The 21,931-nt window shown below is 30.5% G+C and overlaps 1 protein-coding gene across 1 annotated transcript in view; it reads left to right on the top strand.

The window, feature by feature from the left end:
• Positions 1–17,462: 17,462 nt before the first annotated feature.
• Positions 17,463–21,931, top strand: part of LOC148280425 (kinesin-like protein CG14535) — an 83,923-nt gene continuing 79,454 nt past the window's right edge. Inside the window, exons 1-2 of the mRNA XM_088228418.1 lie at positions 17,463–17,492; positions 18,480–18,683. Coding sequence (XP_088084544.1) covers positions 17,463–17,492; positions 18,480–18,683 — 234 coding nt within the window. The remainder of the gene's footprint in view (positions 17,493–18,479; positions 18,684–21,931) is intronic.

Here is a 21,931-nt window from a genome sequence, read left to right as displayed (position 1 = left end):
GACTTGATCGTGCCATGTCTTTGCATCCATCAACATTCGCATCGTAGATCCTTTTAGCCGTTCTTTCGTTGTCCATTCGCTATACATATCCAAACCAACGCAGCAACCCATTCTTGATTCTGTCGATAATGCATATCTCAGCCTTACACAATTCACGGATTTGCCTGAGGGATCGCATTTTGACAGCATTTATCCTACTTTAATTATCATTTTTCCAATTCCATTTTTCACTCCCATACATTAGAGTTGGCACTGGAACTCTATTGTGAACTGCTAGTTTAGCCTCCTGCAATAAACATTTGTTTGCCAAAGTAGATTACAGTGCACCGTTCACCCTGTTCCCGGCACTCACCCTCCTTTCAATATCTTTCTCGGTCTTTCCATCCCTAGTAAACGTACTTCCCAGATACACAAATTCTTCTGCCTGATTCAGAATATCTCCGTTCAATATTATTCAATATCGCAAGAAATTATGTCTTTTATTATTAGCATTTAACTACATTGAAAAATATTGTTAAAGTTTTTCTTTTCATGTTTTGTAATTATTACGTTGTTGAGAAGATTTATTTAATGGCATATTTTTTTAACGTTGTGTTTGCGAACATTGGCTTTATTTCTTACTATCTGGTATTGGAAAAAAATTTCTACGTAAAACAGTAAATACGTGAAAAATGGGAGACAACATTTTTGGGATCGTTTCATGGGAAAATAATGCGATCGTGATGCGTGATGATTTGACATCGCTTTGTATTCCCCAACAAATTCACTTTAGAATGATTTATTTCAGTCACACGATATTGGTGTGAATACCGGCATAGTCGAGTATTCACCTGCATTCCAATAAGCTGCCAAATGTCAAGTGGGTATAGTCGTGATGCTACCGATCGTTTCCGCGAGTGCTTCCGTATATGGAATACACAAGATTAATGTTCTCGGCTGTCTTGCCTGAAGATGACATTTAGTACATCGCCTACCGAACTCTAAATTGTTAATGTCACATTAAGCGCATATTCTCTCATTTCCATATTGAACACCACGAGCTTGGCTTTCACTCTAACTCATAATTGACATGGTTCGTGATTTCAAAGCGATGATCGAATTACAGTTACCGGGAGGTCGGAATAAGCTAAGTTATGTTCCACATCCAACGTACATACGTCAACATCGCGCAATTTAGCCGAAGGAACCGTGTAAAACGATTCGCGCAGCGATGGAGTGCTTATTTAAATTTCGCGTCTCGATACAAAGACATAATGCAGCTGGAAATGTAAGACTGCGTACCCTTCTTACGTTCTCCAAATCTTTGCATTCAAATGTGCGGTGTATTCCACTATAAAAATGGCATTATGTAAATTCTCCAGAGAAATAAAATATCGCGTGATTCTCCCCCAGTAGAATATTTGCACCGAGGAAGGAAAACGGAATATGGTTTCTCTCATTTCCGCTTGTTTCGCCTTTTGGCGAGCTACTTCCTCGGGTAGGCCGAGAACTTCCATTCATATCCTCGCTACACACCAGAAGCAATCTCCACGGTTATTTTTCAAAACACTCTCCGGGCCGACTGCAGCTGGAGGGCGTGGAGCGGTAACTCAGATTAAGATACGTATTTTATACATGTCAAAGCTTGTGAAAGTCGAGAGGAAAAAGATTTGCCGAATAAATTATTACCCCTTCCTCGTTTTCGCCTCCCCCTCGGTGAGTTTTAAAACTTTCCCGTAGCACCTCGTTTCACTGCGTTTTTGCCAACTTTTTCTAGTAGATTTTGTGGATCTGTGTTAAGTCGGAATTATCGGCCTGGGGCGCTTTATGGAGACGGGAGGGGGGAGTTTACTTGGTAGCGGACGCCAAAAACTTTCGCACTGCATTTGTAATTTATTATGATTGCACACTGAGAATAATGATTTATTTAACAGCTTTTACTCTAATCGCAGCGTAAATCATTTTGACATTTAATAACAATTATTTCAAATCGTTCTTTACCTTCTTTTAAAATAATCAGTTCATTATTTACCACTATGGATCGTTAAGTAAAACACGTGATTTTAAAAACAAGATTCATTTTAATTTACGATAAAAACAGAGGAAGCTATTTAATAAAATGAATAGTTCGTTCGTTAGTGAAACACCTTAATAAGCTCTGTTGGCGGTTTATATTAATTAGTGCGCTATGTTTATTGCCGCTACACAGGAGTCGGTAAATAATCCCTGTAGTTCCGTACTCCAACCACAACTAACGTGAATAATATATTGACTTATGAGAAATAACAGTTATTGTTGTTTCGCTTGAAATAAATTGTTTTTCACAAAAGTGTTTCTTTAGAAAATTTAAACATAAAGAAAAAACCATGAGTACCTCATCATTTTATATTTTCCCTATTCGCGCCCCGTGGTGCATAGAGCACTGCATTGTTACATCAAATGCAGCGTGTTTTAATCAATAGTTGAAATTTTGACATTTGAAATAATTTATTTCATTTAATTAAAAATTTGCTTTATTCAGCAAAAGATTAATAGTTACGCTTTTATTTGAATAAAAACGCAAATATATATTTACATCAAGGTCTTATATCTTAATGTATTTTTTTATAAAAAAAATAAATTAATGTGCATAATACGTAAAATTATGTTGTACAAATGAACACTACCATTTGAATAAAGAATATGAAAGTCTGGGTTTAGGCTTTTTATGTGGGAAATAAATCAAAACTCTACCGAAATAAAGGAAATAAAATAAAAAAAATATTCAAAACAAGATTTAAAAAACGTTTAAAAAGGGAGACACCGTGGTGCAGTTGTGAAACAACTGTGAAACTGGCATAGCGGGTTCAATCCCGCCAGTTGTAAAGAAAAATCCAGCAATGATTTTTCTCAATTGTTCTGGGTGTTGAGGTGTATTATTCAAAACTTCCTTCCATATAATTTCTTTTCTATCTGCTGACAAGCCCCTACAATAGAAGCTCAGCGGATTATTACGGAAAAAAAGATAATATTTAAAGGATATTATAAAAACATGTAAATATTTTTTTGGATACAAATTTTTATCATTCTATTAATTTAAATTCAATGTAAATTCATTTCTAAGCACCAAAGTTTACATCTCTTTCAGAGAGAAACAGTATAATAAACATAATGTTTTACTTAAATATGTGGTTTGAAAAACACGAGATATTAAACTTTATTATTTAAAAACGTAATTGCAAGTATATATTTATTTCCTAAATTAATACACACGTTTATAATTACTGTGTCAATTTTCAACCATTTTGGACGCCTGGTGGCTTTTTGACAGACAAACTAGTAAGACGCATTTTGGTGTAATCGGCGAATTTTTAAGATTATTCCAGAGCAAAAATGCGCAAAAAAGAGCAAATCGCGCAAACTTTATCATATTTTATAGTTTTAATAGTTGTTTTGTGTTTGTGAAAGATTAAAATGAGGGTAAGGGGGGTTAAAATTCGACCACTTGCACTTGTTTTCAGCATATCCAACACATCAGCGCAAGAGCAATGAAAAATATTTTTCTCGTTGTTAAATCATTTGGAAAAAATGTATCGCGTGAAAGTTATTTATTTAAAACTTATTTAATATTTGTTTCTTGAATTAAATTTGTAATGGGTGTAAAACATGGGACTAGCAGACAAAAGATGAAAGCAGAGTGAACCCGATTGAAATGTGATCTCTTAGGAAATGTGAAATCAGGCCAGAGTGCAAATCTGAGACAGGCATAATTAATTAAGACTAAGAAAGAGTCGATGGGATGGTTTGGTCGTGTACAATGAATGGATGGAGAGAAAACGGTGAAATAAGAATGGTACGCTGGACGAAGACGTTCAAGAAAGGCGTGGCATAATCAGAGAAAGCAATATCTCAATTCTAATCCCGTCAAAAGCAGACACAACTGAAGTAGCTAGGAATGTGTGTATATATCAGGATAGACGTGGCATCCTCTCTGCCTACCCCTACGGAGAAATGGCGTTATGGTAGTAGTAGAAGTAGCTTCCGTAAAGTATGCAATGGGTAATAGTTACCGTATTTTGTACATTTCAAATGAGACCATAACGAATTTAGAGCATATTACACCGGCTTACCTTATTGTGTTTACATAATTCATGCGTTAATATGGGAACAATTCGCGTGGACAGGGTAGCAATAATTAATCCACTGCACTGCGGAACTCGGAGTCCAACAGAGATTCCCAAGGAGTTAACCTTTACTAAAACCAAAATTGTAACTTTATTATTGATATTTATTTGTTTTGTAAGTTTATTGAATCTCCCTGTGCGTAAAAAATAACGTACAATCCTGAAGCTCGCTAAAACAGCGTAAAGTTTTTTAAATGTTCATAATGATTAGAATGAAAAATTAGCTACATATTTCGTGAAATATGTAAAGCAATTTAAAACTTTAAAAAATAATTTGTGTTTTAAAAATACTTTTTGCACTAATAAATAAAAAACAAATACCAAAAACTAAAGATAAATATTTTATTTACAGCTGTTGTGTTCCAAAATAAAAGAACAAATATAGAAATATAATTTTTTACTGCTAGTTAAAAAAGTCTTAAAGCTGAAACCTTTACTGATGAGTCATCAGACTGAAGATGTACTAGGCAACGTCTGAAAATATTTTTCAATTTTAATACTACTTCTTCTTGCAATAGTTTGTTTAATCAGAAATATTTTGAGTTTTTCAAAATGTTCTCAGACAAGGTTGGAATTTTCATAAACATAATATTACACGGATTGAGAAAAAATTAAATAAAGCAATGTCTTATTCTGTCAAAAATAATAGTATATTATATTTCGACAGAGATAAATGAGATAAAAGTCTTGCTATTTACAAGGCTTATGGTCTGTCACCAACTGGTTAAAGTGGCTACTTTATACACTGTGTAACATTCACCATTTTGCCTATATTTAAACATCGATTTTTTCTTCAATTCTTCGATATGTTGATATTTGTGAAGTTATAGAGCTAAAACTTTTATTGATGAGTGTGGCATTTTGACCGAATCAGATGGTTTTATCAATATTTTGAGTCTATACAAGTTTCTGAATAAATGTCTAAAAATGCCCAGTCAATGCCTAAACTAATATATTCTCTAATACGACTACTATCACGCCATTTCAACGTAGGGGTAGGCAGAGAGAATGGACTACTACACACGTCTATCCTGGCATTTATTCTTAGCTTCTTACACATTCATACATCTTGTCATACATGCCCTTTGGTTCTGTCTGCTTTTGACATGACCAAACTATAGATTTATTTTTGTTAATTAAAAAAAAATTCCCTTCTATTAAATATTCCTTATCTCTGTTGTAAAATATTAATAACTCCCGAGTGTTGTACTCAGTTCTCGTACGAGTATACAAAAATTTAAAAAGACTAAAAATATTGTAAACAATGTCATATATAAATGAATTTCAATATAAACATCATTATAGAGAAGCGCTTTGCTACACAAACCGCTGCTAGTATAATTACACTTTTGTAAATGAAATAATAATAATAATCTTAAATAATTAACAACCAAATAATTAACAGCTGCTCTCACAGTCCATGTGACGAGTGCTAGGGTATATAATTTTATCAACTTTTCATTGAAGCTTATTACCCTCAAAAGAGTTGAAATAATGAATAATGAAAGAATTGATGGATTTTGTCACATTGGTATTTTCAAAAAATATCAAACTATCATGTCAATAATATAATATATCCCCTTATACTAGCACTTTAGCTGATTGGGAATATTTCATACTCAAAATATGTAACGTATTGTATAAAGATGTACCTATTCTGTCAAAAATATTAAACAAAAATTTAATGATTATGATAACATTATAAATAAACTCATCAATGAAACTTCTTGGTTTAGTTTTACTTTTTATTATTTTAACCAACGAGCGCTTTTGCCTAAGTAGGCATCTTCAAGACTAATGAATGGTTTACAAAATTTACAGTTTTTATACTATTCTTAACATGTTTTGGAGATAAGATCAAATAAATAGTTTAACAGGGGACGGTCTGTCCCCAGTTAAAATTTAACAGGGAACAGTCTGTCCCTTGTTAAAGAGTCTTGAAGATACCCACTAAAGCGAAAGCGCTCGTTGGTCAAAATAATAAAAAGCAAAACTAAACCAAGAAGTTTCATTGATAGGTTTATTTATAATTTTATCATAATCATTGACTATGGAGTTTTATTAAGAAATATCAACAAAAAACATTAATATTATTAAAGGTTTAATGGTTTTAATTAATGTTTGTACAAACCATATCGGAAATCGAGCCCAAGACCTCATGCACAGAAGACAAAAGCGCTGATCATTTGACCATGAGGCTTTTTTTTCTTAGTGGTTAAAAAAATGACATCACTTTTAGAGGGATTTTTCAATAATTAGTAATCAATGAAAAAAATATTTTTATTGATTTACATAAGTGGTATTTTTGTTATCGGAAGTTTGTCAATTTTCTATGTTTTTAGGTATTCTAAGATTTTTTTTTTTTTTACCATTTTTGGAAAAAAATCTTGAACGTGCAAAACGTACTGACGAATTAAACAGACCCTAAAGTATTTGTCCACTCAATGGCTCTATACTAAACTTCTATAATGAAATATCTGTTCTTTAAAGGACAGATCACGGGTGACACACTGAAACAAATGAGATAATTTTAACCTATAAAGGAATTTCAATGTAAAGTAATGTTTTTTTTAAATAATAAAAGTGCATATTAAACTAGTGTATCTGGGACTTCTGGTGTTTTTTTCATTAAAGCAAAGTGGACTCTACGGATTTTTATTTGCATTTAAAAAGCATTTTTACATAAAAAATTGGCTGTTTTATTTACGCATAAAATAGCTTATTGCGATGAATTCAGCATTTTTAACTTAAAAATGGCTAAAAGTGGACTTCCGTGTTTTATCCTCTGAGGTAAAGATTCAGAAATTATTATTGTTCATGGATTGGGTTATTTCGAACATATTTTTTTTAAAGTTGAGAATAGTTTATTTTTATTAAATATTAGAGTTACAGGTTATATAAATTTCAAACAAGCGGTTCTCTGCTGCTATATATGGGATATGTTCTTTTGTAATTGAGTCATTCTATGTGAAGTCGTCTCACCAGTTTTATTAATTAATGGCGCTTGTTAAATAAACTCTACCAACTCGTAAACAAACGGATAAGGGTGTCGAATATTTTTTTATCGAAAATCTAGACTTCAATGTGTAAAAATGTTGTTTGTTGTGCATGCAGATAATTGGCAGTATTCCATATTATAATTTGGTAAGGTATTCAAAATAATACACTTTTATTGGATTTAATTCTACTTTTTTAAAAATATATGTGACGCGTTTCGTCTTTTCAAAACATTAACAAACTAACTGAAATATTTACAATGTTTTCTTATCTACTAACAAAAATTGCTGCATAATAATGTTAATAGTTTATGGGGGGGTGGAGTGGTATTTAACAAGTGTTGAAGATTTTTACATAGACCAAGAAACGGAACGTAATAAAAATAAAAGTAGAATTGAATCCAATAAAACTGTTTTATTTCGGATACCTTACCAAATTTTAAAATTTTCATTTATTTAATGCACGAAATATACAATTTTATCACAGAGCACAATTATAATTTTTTTTATTTTTTTTTTTATTTAAATTTTATTGATAAACCCTTACGGGTTACATACATTTAACAAAATGTTTTCACTTTTAAAATTCAAATTCTACTGTTAATAATAATATTTTTAACATCTTTTGTAAAGGTTGCCTGAGTCTTTTGTTTAGTTTTGTCTGGTAGTTTATTGTATAATTTCAGTGTCCCGATTTGTTAAAAAAATCCGTGTTAAGTCGGGACTCTTCTGTTTATAAAATAAAAACACTTATTAACATATTAAACAATATACAAAATGATAAAAACAATAAACAAAATAATAATAGAAAAATATAAATAATGAAAAATTATACATGTCAAAGAATGGAATGCAGAAAAGATATATTATAATACATAGCAATATGTTATTGATAATTTATAAAATGTATTAATATTTTTTTTAAACGAAAAAAAGTAGTGTTCTTATAATCTACCTAAATATTGAAATATTTTCAACGAGTTGTAGATAACTCACTATAAGAAAATAGAAATCAAGTTGGGGTAGAGTGGAGTTCGAACCTCGAATATTTGATCCGGGAGTCCGCAATACTAGCCGCAGGACCACAACCCGATTCATTTAATTTATTTTTTAAATTCTAAGCATTGTTTTATTTGTGTGTATGAAATTTTTTAATATTTTTTGTGTGTTAGTTCGTCACAATCTAGTTTAAATTGACTTTTTGTGTATTTTAAATATGTTCACATAAATATTGCATTTGTTTTTAAAGTTGTTTTAATATTACTTTTTGCATTATTTTTTTTAATGATGAGAAATATTTTAAAAATTCTTAAAATATTCGAATTCAGATCACAAAAAGACAAATGTTCAACCTTTTACTAAAGATATGACTATAGGATGTGGATTGGTTTAAATAAATGGAATGAACGTCAATGGTAAAAAAGATTGTATTACAAAATGTGTTTTTTGTAGAATTCACTTGGAGTGTCTACATTTTAACTTTGCATGGCCGCGACCAATTTATCCTTTACAACCCTCTCCTATCGTGGGGTGTTTAACTTACCCTTAAAAAAGAATTCACAAGTTAGGAAGTCCGCATAGTATTAATATCAAGGGCATTATAGTTACCAAAAATATGACGGTCATTCATCTTTATGGTGTTTCTAATAGTGTAATATATTTTTGTGTTATCCGGCTAAGTTTAGGGAGGGGCTATGTAAGTATGTGTTATGATACTTAATAACCTATAATTTATTCAAAAACAAACCGTTAAAATTTACGTTAGTTTTAAATTGTGAATTTATTTTACTGCGGGTTATTTTTATCGACAATTTAATATAGAAATATAAGGGCAATATACTTTATATTCAAGGTAGCAGTATGCTTTGTTTACATTACTTATGTTTTAATTTTTGTATTGGACAATTTCTGTCTGACTTCTTAATAAAAGATATATATTTTAAATTTATATACAAGTCACGACAGAAATATTTTTTGTTATTTTAATATCTACAATTTTTGACCAACTGATTTTCGGAGTAAGAGCAGCTCATGTTGTCTGAAATAGTTATGTGTTAAATATTTATTTCTGTAAAAGTATCATATTATATATCTACCTCGTTAGAGAGTTTAATTAAGTAGGTAGTTAACTAAAAAAAAATAGATGAAAAAAGATAAAAAAATTGAGTTTTCTGCGAAATCCATAATTTTTTTCATAAAATACTGTTGCGAGAGAATGCTATATGACATCGCGATCCTCCCGCTGCTACACGTTGAATCTTATCTAAAGTAACGCGAAACGGTAGCGGAGACTTAGGAAGGCATTTAAAATCGAATGCAAGAAATCCGGATTTTTGTGGTTATGGCTGGAAATAAGAGACTAAAATGCAGGAACCACATGTGCAAACTGACCAACGCAACGTATTATAAATTATTTAACTGTGGAGAGTTGTTGAACTGGGTTGTGGTCCCATGTCTAGTGTCTCCGACTCACGGATCAGAAGCTTGAAGTTCGCACTCCACAACTTGGTTCTTATTTTCTAATAGTGAGTTATTTACAACTCATTGAAAATGGCCCCCAAAATTTTAACATTTGGGTAAATTATAAGAACGCTAATATTTATTTTTTATGAATAAAAAAAAAATGTTTGCTGTTTGCACAGGGGAAAAGGAACGAAAAATGTGAACTATTATTGGAAGAATTCGGTGGAAAAATATTTCAATAATTTTATGTGGTAAGATTATGCAAGAAATTAAATTAATATGATGTTTAAAAAACGTATTTCATTTGTATTTGGGACCCTAGAACCAAATTTAAAAACAACATAATGAGTACTCCTATGTATTACGAACCCTGTAAGAAATAATATGACTACCTTATAATATATATGTATGTACATATGTGTAACAAACGGATTAAAATTTAAAATATTAAAACATAATATTAAACAACGCCAAAGTCAACTCTCGAGCTCATCGTGGTTTATCTATATATATTATAATAAACGAATTGATTTACAGTATGTAACGGTTATGTGTGATCGTGAATCATTAATACTTACATGCATGTTATATGTACTGTAGGTGACATGGGACTTGATGGATTGTTAACTGGGATTTCGTGTTCAAGTAGAGTATAGTAACGTAGCTTTATATTGTAAAATAACGATTGCTAAGGATAAAGCATGACTTAATAAATATCCAATCAAACTTTAAAATATATTACAACGATGTAGAATTTTTTTTTATTAAAGAAGGTAAAAACATGTACAGAAAAATATAAAAGGAAAAATAATGAAACCCACTAAACCGCGAAACCGGTTGTCAGCAGGTTTCTTATTTTTCCTTTACAAAAAGAAACGTTATAGAAATTATATAAATTTAAAAAGTAATATAAACATTATTAAGAACGAAAATCATACCTAATTTTCACAAAAAAAATATTTATAAAAATTAAAGTAGATGACATCAAATGATAATTAATATAACGCTCTGTTACACATTAACCATTTTATTATTTTTTTCATAAAATCTTTGTCAACATTTTTTTAAAAAATCATCTCAGGAATCTTATTAAAACATTTAGTAATTGTATAAAGAAGTGTTCTTTGGCCATACTTGTGTACAAACCTCGGTACTGACAAGCTTTCGCGTTGCGCTAGCCTTGTATTATGTAAATGCAAATGCCTCTTCTGGTAGTTACTATCAAATCGGTATCTAGTAACAAATTTGAGCTATAGAATAGCATTTACGGACAAGCACCCTTGCTTTTTAAAAAGTTCGGGAACCTCTTCTTTATCAAGTCTAGGTGATCTGTTAATTCATTTAAGAGCCGAGGTTTGTAAAGATTGAATTTTTTTAATGTTGCTTTTACAAGAAAGGCCCCAACTGGTAATACCGTACCTTATAATTGATTCTGCTATTGATTGATAAAGAAGTCTTCATGTTTTTATTGGCACAAAATATTTTATTCTAAACATGCTGCCTATAACTGTCCTTAAACTTTTAAACAATTTGGTAATTTGTTTATCCCATTTAAAAAAATTATCAAAAAATTATCATTTTGAAACGTAAATATGAAAGACTAGGCCTTTACAGAGCTTTTGATTTGTCATTGCTGGTTAGTGTGATCACTTTACCCGGTGCGTCTATTAACATTGATGTTAAAACTAATATTAGTTCTTTCAAATTTATTTATTTGTTTATTTTGTTCATGAACGCCCAAGGTGCATTTACAAAAAAAATATATATATGCTTACATACTTAAAAATAAAACACAAATATACAGAAAAAAGATGTGAAATTACTTAGAAAAGTTAGAAACTTATAAAAATTAGAAAATATATAATAAAAAAATAACAATAAAGGTAAACACGAAAGAACAATAAGCATATGAACAAAAAACGAAAAATTTATTATTTAATGAATTAAATTCTGCAAAGCAAACAAAGTAATAAGTGTTACGGTAAGCAAGAATTTTTTTTTTGTATAAATAATAATCAAGCAAGCATATTATTGCGAAAAAATAAGAAAAAAAAAGAAATGTGTATATGCCAATTCTTATCTGCAATTTGATATTATAGCAAATAAAAATACGTAAAGGGTAATAAAAAAAACAAGTCGATATTTTTTTAATTTATCAAATTGAATTGTCAATAATAGTTTATATCAAAAATTATTTCAACAGAGAGGGAAAACATTTTTAAGAAGGGAATATGGAAGTCTAGGCATTTAAAGGGCTTATGACCTCTCATTGGCTGGTTTAAGTGGCCACTTTACACACTGAGTAACATTCATCATTCTGCCCATGTTTCATCATCCACATTTCCTCAACTCTTCCATGTGTTGACTTTTGTGAAGTGAACGAGCTGAAGCCTTTATTATGCGGGTGAGATTCATCCGGTTGAATCAAATCACCTACTAGGCAACGCCTGAAAAGAGCCTGGAAGAGTTGAGGAAATGTGGATGTTGAAACATGGGCAGAATAGTGAATGTTACACAGTGTGTGTTAAGTGGTCACTTAAACCAGCCAATGACAGGTCATAAGCCCTGTAAATGCCTAGACGTCCATATTCCATTTTCAATAATGTTTTCCCTCTCTGTTGAAATAAATTTAAATATGTTTTTTTTTTTTTTTTTTAAGTTTTATTGATAAACCCTTACGTATTACATACATTCAACAAAATATTTTCACTTTTAAAATTCATATTCTACTGTTAATAATAATATTTTTAACATCTTTTGTAAAGGTTGTCTGAGTCTTTTGTTTAGTTTTGTCTGGTAGTTTATTGTATAATTTCAGTCCATGGTTTATATGTCTCGATTGTCCTTTTCTCGTTTTAAAAGATTGTATATGATATTTTTCTGATATTCTCGTATTGTGTTCATGTTTACTACAGTTTTTTTCAAGTTTTAATTCTCCGTCTACAATTACATCGTTACGTTACTTATTTATATTTTGACAATATGCTAATTAATATGATTTTTGCTGAGTTCACTGAAAGTATTGGTCGACAAAAATTATTTGGACGTTAATTTTAATTTATTTTAACATAAGCTTAAATATTTGAATTATGTATATTTTATTTTAATGTTTATGTTTTTTGAGATAGAAATAATAATAATAAGGTTGTTTTTATCTGCGTTTGCTTTGAAACCGTTTAAATTTTGATAACATTGTATACAAAACATGCATCATATACATAATGACTTATGGCATCGAAGTGAGAACGAACACTTTTAGAACCAAGCATCTTCTTAGAACATCATAAATGAACAAAAATTGCGACCTGCTACAGGCATAATCCTTAGAGATAGGATACATAACAAATATATTCGCATAACCATAACAGATCGCATATAGAAGACATTGTGAGATAGAATACGCAGAGAAGAAGATTCTGCAGAGACCACGTTTAGAGGATGGACACAGCGAGAATTCCCAAGATCGTGATGTACGAGACTCCAGAGGGTCGTCGACCACCGAAGAGATGCTGAGAAAGTTGGCAGTCTTCATCAGAGAACCAAGATTAATATCATATCTGAACAGGCCCCAAGATCTGTGGAAAAAAATATTCATATTAATGTTTTTAACATATTGTATTTTATAAAACCTTTTAATATTTTCAATGAAAGCTAACTTTTTCGTTTACAAACGTATATTTCAAACTTTTTCGGTTAGAACTTTTACAATACAATCCAACAGATGTGTAGAAACCATATTGAGGTGAAAGTAGAATTAAATAAGTTGTTTACATTATTTTGTTGTCTGCAAAGTGTTTGAGATTAGTTTCGCGTTTTTTTATTATACTTAATTTATTTCATATTTTTAACATTAAAAATATTTTTCACACTGAGGTATGACATTTTGCATGATTTGTTTATAAATTTGTGTAAGCCACTTTAATTTTTAAATATACGTCAACCGGTTTCAAGACAACTTCCTCTTTATGACTTAAACTTAGAACAACTATACGTTCCCTGGTTTCAAGGTTACTTCCTCATAATCAAGACTTAAACTTAGCTAACTTTTTTTATATAAAGTTTATTTTTGAAGCACTAACTTTGTGGTTATTCATTATAATAAAACAAATTTGTTTTTAACCACTAATTTTTATTTTTCACCGACCGGTTTCAAATTCACAAATCATCTGATAAAATAATCATAGCTTCAATAAAGACACTGGATTGAAAGTACTTCATGTTGAAAATAAAATATTAAAATTAGACAACTTAGAAATCTTAGAAATTAAAAAAGCGATTCATAATAAGAAAACAATAATTAATAACCAATTAAACAATATTTATTTTAGTCCTCTCCTGGCTTACTTCGAAAATAAAGATATCAAATGACCACCCGTGTAAGAAAAAACCACTTGATTTATTGGGTCCAAGTGTAGTATTTAGTGAACATGATAGAAATAAAATAAAAATGAATCAATTCATTAGTTACGTAAACCTTGATAGAGAAGCTTGTTTGCTTTGAAACCGGTCGGTGAAAAATAAAAAATAGTGGTTAAAAACAAAGTTGTTTTATTTATTTAACTTTTTTTATTTATAAGAAAACATTTCTATAATTTTCATAGTTTTTTTGTTACAAGTTTTCCAAATGACACAAAAACAAAACGTATTCATGTGCAACATATCGCATTTCATCATCATCATTTCCTTCTCCACACCCGGTGGTACATAGGGCACTGATATTAATAGACCAATAATGCGTCATAAGCTTGTCATCTCTTACGTGATAAGTCTTACGCTTCAAGTGCCAGTCCAGGGATAGTGAAATAGTGAAAGAGTGAAAATAAAGAAAAATAACTTTTAGAAATTATTTCACGTTAACCCTACCAGGAATCGAATCTGGGATTCAAGTTCAGTCAAGCATGACTGGCGGATGAGCTAGTCACTATACTACGAGGCGGACTTGTCTTCACTCGGTTTTCTTTTACCCGAGTTTTACCTGACAGTAGTCATCGAGTGGAAAACACTCGTCCAGGGTTCTGGTTCTATTTCTGGTCAAAGTTTATTTACTTTTTAAGTATTTATTATACGTTGGTAAATAAATCCTCAACTTATATTCTAAAAGTCCATATAATCGTCGAACATTCAATAAAAAATAGGAAAAAGCTAAGATTATGTGCCAAAGGAAACGCGCATAACGCTATATCCTATATGCCTCATTTTACTGTATAATAATGTAACTGGATTAGTAATACAGCATGCTCACTGTATCTAAGGACTAAAGTTTATTTAGCGGTTGCTATATACGAATGAAAATTGCTCGTAGCCAAACGCGAAAGGCTGCCCGAAGGAGCTCTCTGCATTCTGGTTATCTTCGCATATTTGTTACGCGAATAGATAATCTAGAAATACATAATATAATCACTTAGCTAATAACACCGCGTGAGTGATTTTTGTTATTTTTGCAGGACGCTAAAAAAATTAACTTTAGAATTTGAATTTAGAATTTTTAAAAGGTGATGGATAATCGTTTAATTTTTTCATGGCTTGCTTAGAAAAGTAGCGTGAATGTTTGTACTAGAGAAAGGTAATTATTCTTATGCTGATATAGAGTCAATGTTAAATATTTCTAGTCTACAAAAACGTAAAACTAATATTGATTCCATGTATATGTTTAGCAAACTAAATGGTAAAATCGATATTCTATCATTACTAAGACAAGTTAAATTCAATATTCCGACTCGTAGGTTGAAAAATAATGAAGTACTATTCATCGATCAGCATAGAACAAACTTTGGTCTTAATTCTCCAATGACCCGTTTTTGTCGTATTGTTAACTTAAAACAAGATCTGGACTTTTTTGATTTAAGTTTACAACGATTTAAACGAGCACTAAATAAATAGTCTAGAACTTGTCTTGATGTCCCTATGTTTTTGTTTTCTTTTTTTAAATGTTTTTAACTATTCATTTATTTTTATATTTAAAACCTATAAATTGTATACATGGACAATGTCCGTTAATAAATCAATAAATTTCAAAACCATTAAATCATAATTCCCTTTCCGCAACTTATGGTGCATATGGTACTGTATTGGTACACCAATTGCAGAGTATCTTGATTATTTTTGTTAGACAAAGTTAAGATGGCCAGTCTTCCGCTTCAGGTGCCAGTCCAGGGTACTATGAAATATTTTAGTGTAAAAACACATTTTTAAATAAATATTTCATGTTACACAAGCTTCTTTATCAAGGTACAATAAACTAATGTGTTATCTTATTTTATTTTAAAAGCGAAACATAAATTAAATTATATTAAATTAAATTAAACTAAAGATAACATCTAAATGTATGAGCTAATAACAAAGGAACGTTGTTAAAAAATCATCAAAGATAAAGTCCCTAAATATAATAAATCAGGCAGATACCAATTTGATTGAAATGATTTCGTTGCAACTTGTATTGGAAAAACTAAAAGAAACTGTCATATGACAATAAAGGAACACCTAAGGTGCCTAAATAATAACAGTTCTTCTGAATTCGCAAACCATCTGAAAATAATTAAGACACTGTTATAAAAGTTCTTCATGCTGAAAATAAAATATCAAAATAAGACAAGTAGGAAATCTTCCAATTTAAAACAGCAATTTTTAATAAGGAAAACATAATGAATAACCAAATAAACAATATTTCATTTGGTCAACTCCTGTCTACTTATAAAGATTGTATGTATCTCACTTCATCTTCCCACGTTTACCAGAACAACAAGACAAAAGAGCTTGACTTATTAGCTCCATGCGTTTCAATGTAATATTGTTTAATCACTGTTTGAATACAATAGTGAGATTCATTAGTGTGATAAAAAAGCTTGTAAAGCCTTACAACCGGTCGATAGAATAAATATAAAATAAGCGGTTAAAAACAAAGTTTTACTAAGTTTATTTTAATATTGCAGCATTATGTCTAGACAAGCTGACTTTTGTATAACTCATGTCCCAACTCCAATTCATGGTACCTTTACAAGAAGGTTAACTTGAGCGAGTCTTAAAAGAATGTTTCCTCTCCTACCCTAAAAGGGCATCAGGTGCAAATGTCAACTTTGACTCATAGGGTTAAAAATCTTATCGTTAGGACGGGACATAAAATAAAAGGGAGCGCTTAGTAGGATTTTCCCTTGCTGCAAGTAGGTATGCAACTTCTTTTCTTATTGTAGAGGGTAGAATCGATTGATAAGCACAAAAGAAAGGGCAATCATTTCCACATGAACTGCGAAATGAAAAATCTTTTCCTCGAAAGATTTGGTAGTTTATGCAATAAAAACCCTCACATAAAAACACTTCCTAAAAAAAAAACATGTTTTCCCTGTAAGGGCTGTTTACTTAACCTTGTTTATTCATTAAAAAAATATGCGAAAAAGAATATGTAAAATTAAATAAACATAAAATTATTATTAATCAGCATCAGAAAATGAAAAATAAAAGCAAATGGCATAAAAATGCGTGTATCATTTAAAATATAATATATTAAATGCATGATAACGAAAAAAAAGTTTTAAACCGTCTGTTCCGTATATCATTATAAAGTCATCCAAATACTTTTTTATAGTTTTTAAGGTGTTTAAACATTTTCAAAATAGTAAATGTTACGCAGTGTGAAAATTGGTCACTTAAACCAGCCAAAAGCAGGCCCTTAGAAGCCCTGTAAATGCCCAGACTTCCGTTTTCCCTTCTTTTAGTTGTTATATTGTGAAATATAAAATTCACTTCCCTTTGTTCTCAATCCAATGAAGCGCATATTATGTTCTTCTAGATTGCTTTCTTTCAGCACAAAGATGCTAAGGCTACCAGATTACAGAGAGCTCTTTTGGCCAGCTTTTTTCATTCGGCAATGAGCAGATTTTTCGGTGTGCCGTATGTGGTGGGCAAGCTGTTATATATATGTCTACAATAAACTTCTTTTTTTTTCAAATACAACAATAAAAACTGAAAAACCTTTGTTTAGTTTTCACTGCTGGCAAAAGTGTTTTTAAAAAAAACTGACAAATTATTGAAATATAATATCCCACTTTTTTATCATAAAATTATAAATTACAAAATATACGAAAAATAATATTGCGTGAAAAAATCCGTGAAAATAATTTGTAAAAAAACCTTTCGTAAGAAAAACCTTTGCTATAAAAGGGGTAGATTTTGTAGAGGATCTGAAACAATTAAGTACACTTCAAGACGTAACGTTGAAAAATTGGCAAGAATGAACATTATAATACCTATGCATTATTTATACGACTGTAAGTTACCCCTTATTGCATTTGCTTCACGTACACTTGTCATTAATCATTCAACTGCTGTGGAAAATAAAATGTATCCGTTTATTTCAATCTTTCCTTCCGCCAACCTGAGAATTTCCCCCATTATCTGTATGAGCGTGAGAATACTTCTCAAGGATTCTTTGGAGCTTTTATATTAAGCCGTCTGATGCAGCTGAAGATCTAAGTCATCTTCAATCATAAAGTAATTTTTCAATTTCTTTGTTGAAAAGCATTACATTTAATCCTTGAATATCTGCAATTGACTGCAAATTTATGCTCAAAATACAATTTAAACCATTGTTTTATGTTATAGTTTAACTCAATTTACAGTTTTGTTCACCCTTTTTTTATACTAATGTACGTAGGCAATTTGTCAGAATTATTTAGAAAAAGTTAATAATATTACAATAATATTCAATTTTACACTACGTGTATCAATAGTTTGTAAATTATTGCAATCAAAGTCTAGAATGAAAATATAATAATTTGATCAAAAAGTTGAAATTATAATGAAAAGAGAGAAAAAAATACGTAAAAAAATATATATTAAGCTGGAAACGTATTTAGATTTACTATGTTTGTTTTTAAATGTTAAGTCTTATCTTTTTTCCAGAGCTGCGGCCAAACTAAATCTGAATGGGTCTCCTCACAGGCGGCGAAGGGATGATGATGGGGCGGGCTCCGTGGGGCCGCGGGAGGTGGGCGGAGGCTTTAGCGCGGCCCTGCAACGGGTGCCCCCCGCGCCCCCACCGGCCCTGCTCAGGAGGATAGGTGCTAAGGAGGCCACGGGTGTTGGAAAAGTATGTCCAAATTATCTTTATTATAACCTTATCCGCACCGAAAAGTGTATAGATCATTGCGTTGGTAAATCAAAATATTTTAATCATGAAGGGTACACAGAAAAGATAGTCTAAAGAGGTATTAATGTTTTTTTTTTCTACTGAATGAGTTCAATATAATGAAATATTAAAAACAAATAAAATGTGGTACCTTGTCTGATAAATTGTGGGAAAGAAAATATGGTATATCGGGTACCCAAACATAAATCAAAATTCAAGGAACGTTTTTTTTATTTTTAGACAGAGATTCTTGGAGGATCTTTGTGGACACCATATGCTCCAACTAGGGAGCGGACATGAAATAATTAAATTAAATTTAAACTAGTTTTTTTTCCAAGTTTTTATTCTTAATTTTGCTCTCCTGTAAAATTGATTATTTGTTGATGAGTCCGTTTTTGCCGTGTACCCTTCATTTGATACATACTTATTATAATATTTTAAATAATATGCAAAATAAATTTTAAATTACGTTCCTGTAAAAGAAAATATAAAGTGAAATAAACATAATATACGTCCCTGTAAAATAAAAGATAAAATGAAATCATATATCTATAAGGTATTCAATTTTTTTTTATTATTACGTCCTTATGATTTACCCAAATTTAAAAAAAATTTGGACCGTTTTCAATTGGTTTTAAATAACTTAGTATTAGAATATGGTAATCAAGATGTGATAAAGTGGGATTCAAACCTTGGGCCTCTAATTCGCAAGTCAGTGAAACTAGCCAGTAAACCTGAACTTGGTTTTTAAGGTTGCAACCTATATTCATATTTTTGACGGAAAGATAAACTTAAAATAATTGAAGTATAATTTATATTATATTTTGTACCTTGTGCTAATCATTTTATTATTTATGTAAAACATTTATGTAAAAAATACAATATTTTTTTGTCTCGTTAAATGCATTTTCATTATTTTCTTTTTAACCTTTTTATTTCTCATTTTAAAAATGAATTTAAATAGGAAATTTCAATTTTTGTCTTGTAGATAAAACAATACATTTTCGATTTATTTTGTTTCATTTTCATCGTTTATCTTGTTTTGGTTGGATGAATGAGCACCCACTACTTTCATATTTTTTTCTTAAGTTTCAAATACAAGCATACTAAAGTTTATGTTTATTATTTAATTAAATTGTACTTTTTCTCTCCATTTTTCTACTTTTTAAAAAAACATTTTAGAAAATTTTATTTGGTTATGTTGAGTTTTTTTTATTTTTTCTTCGTAATGCTTTTTTTTATTTTTTCAAACTATCAAAAAAAACTAAATTTATGTTCATTATTTTATATGTGTACAATATTATGTCTGTACTCTTTTTTTTTAATCTCAATTAAAACTAGTGTCCGAGCACCCGATGACAAACTATAATTTTTAACAAGTTATTGGCACAAATATATTTGAATACTTTATATTTTAATATTTAAATGTAAAAACATGTTTCTTTCATCGAATTAAGACTCCGTAAAGAACAAAAAAAAATTATCAACATTTTGTTTTCCGCACTTAGTGGTGCATAGGCCACTCCATTTATACTCAAATTGCAACGTATCTAGATAATTTTTGTTACATGAAAGTTATGAAGACATAATTATTGAGATACACTGCAATTGGTTCAGTAACGCGGAGTCCTATGCAACATTAGATAAAAATAAGAGAATGATTATGATGATAATGTATGATAATATATTATAGTTTAATTTACGTATAATACCTATTTTCATGATTATGTCCCTATCCGCCCCAGTGTAGGGCGAAAAAATCATCTTCATTTTATTGATGGTAAGGTGATCAGTCTTACGCTTCAGGTGCCAGTCCAAGAGCAATTAAAGAAAACTTTTAAAACCAGTATTTCAGATCCACTCTAGGTAGACGAACGCGCCACTTCAGGCGGACATTCCTTTTTTTAGAATTTGCACCTGAGAGTGGCCATCGAGTTGAAAACACTCGTTTAGGGGTTCTGGCTCTATTTAACACACAAAACTCTATTTTGAAATCACTATTGATTCAACAATCTCGGAGATTTAATTTAAAAATATTTATATTAGTTTAAAATTTAACAAAAAACCTTTTACAAACGTGAACTAATTTTCACGTGAAATAAGTATGTGGTATTTGTGTTTTTTTTTTGTGATTGAACATGATTTAAATTTAGTTTTTGAATAAATAGGATCCTCCCGCCCTTTCCGTGTTGTGTAAAAAGCATTTTATCCGTAACAATAGTTTACCCCGAAATGTCTTACGCGAGACCTTCCAAACAAAGAAAGCCTAAATCACCACCCGTAATACACCAGAGAAATCTTCCCAAGGAGGGTAATCTATTCAAAGTTAACTAACCCTGAAATTCAAGGAATGTTACATGCTTACTTATGCTTACTTAGCCAGGAATGAGAAATTGCAGAAAGCCTCTCATTGGCATTAAGCTCTGAACGTTTCGCAAAGTAAAAACGTGAACGTTAATTGAAAACTTTCTCTAGAAAGAAGTTGCAATAACTCATCCCGTTCCTTTGATAAAAACTCGTTGAAATAAATGACTCCAACGCCAATAAACAAATCAGAAAGAAAAGGCAAAAAATCAAGTCGAAAAGACTTCTGAAGTCGTGCAAATTTAATAATCCGGAATGCCTTTTCACATTTCAATGTCAAAGGATCTGATATTTTTGACGTTTCTTGTAAATCATTTACAAAACAAAATCCATTTTTTTCGTACGCCATAAAACAAACTGAGAAAATAAAGCATTGCAAGAGAATAAGGCATTACAGGAAAACGAATATTTTGAATAATTTTTCACGTTTATTGCGTTTTATCTATCAAGTCGAATCTCAATTGAACGAACTAGCTCTACATACAAAAATTTAATGTTATTTCTGTTCTACTTTAATTATCATCTTGCTGCATCAGAGATAAACTTTGCGAGATGGTTATTGTAATTTCAATATGTTCTATTTAAAAATATTTATAACGGCATAATATACTTTAATTTTGCAAGTTAAATCTTTTTTTATTTTGTAAATTCCTGAGAGGGTTGGTGATTGAAAAACTTCCATTTTTAGATGAGAATATCTGAGGAAAATTGAAATGTGAATCACAACTGAACAAAGTGAGCGGTTGAACTGACAGAACCGACCCTAGTTTCTACTTCTGAGGATCTATTTGCAATTCAGATTGGCCATTTGGAATTGAAAGGTGTGGTTGGATATCTGCTGTGAA

The sequence above is a fragment of the Micrasema longulum genome, unplaced genomic scaffold (assembly GCF_059751315.1).
Source record: "Micrasema longulum isolate JH-2025_06_02 unplaced genomic scaffold, ASM5975131v1 h1tg000581l, whole genome shotgun sequence".
Classification (NCBI taxonomy): Eukaryota; Metazoa; Arthropoda; class Insecta; order Trichoptera; family Brachycentridae; genus Micrasema; species Micrasema longulum.
The sequence above is the reverse complement of the archived record's forward strand: the minus strand, read 5'-3'. Positions and strand labels throughout refer to the sequence as shown.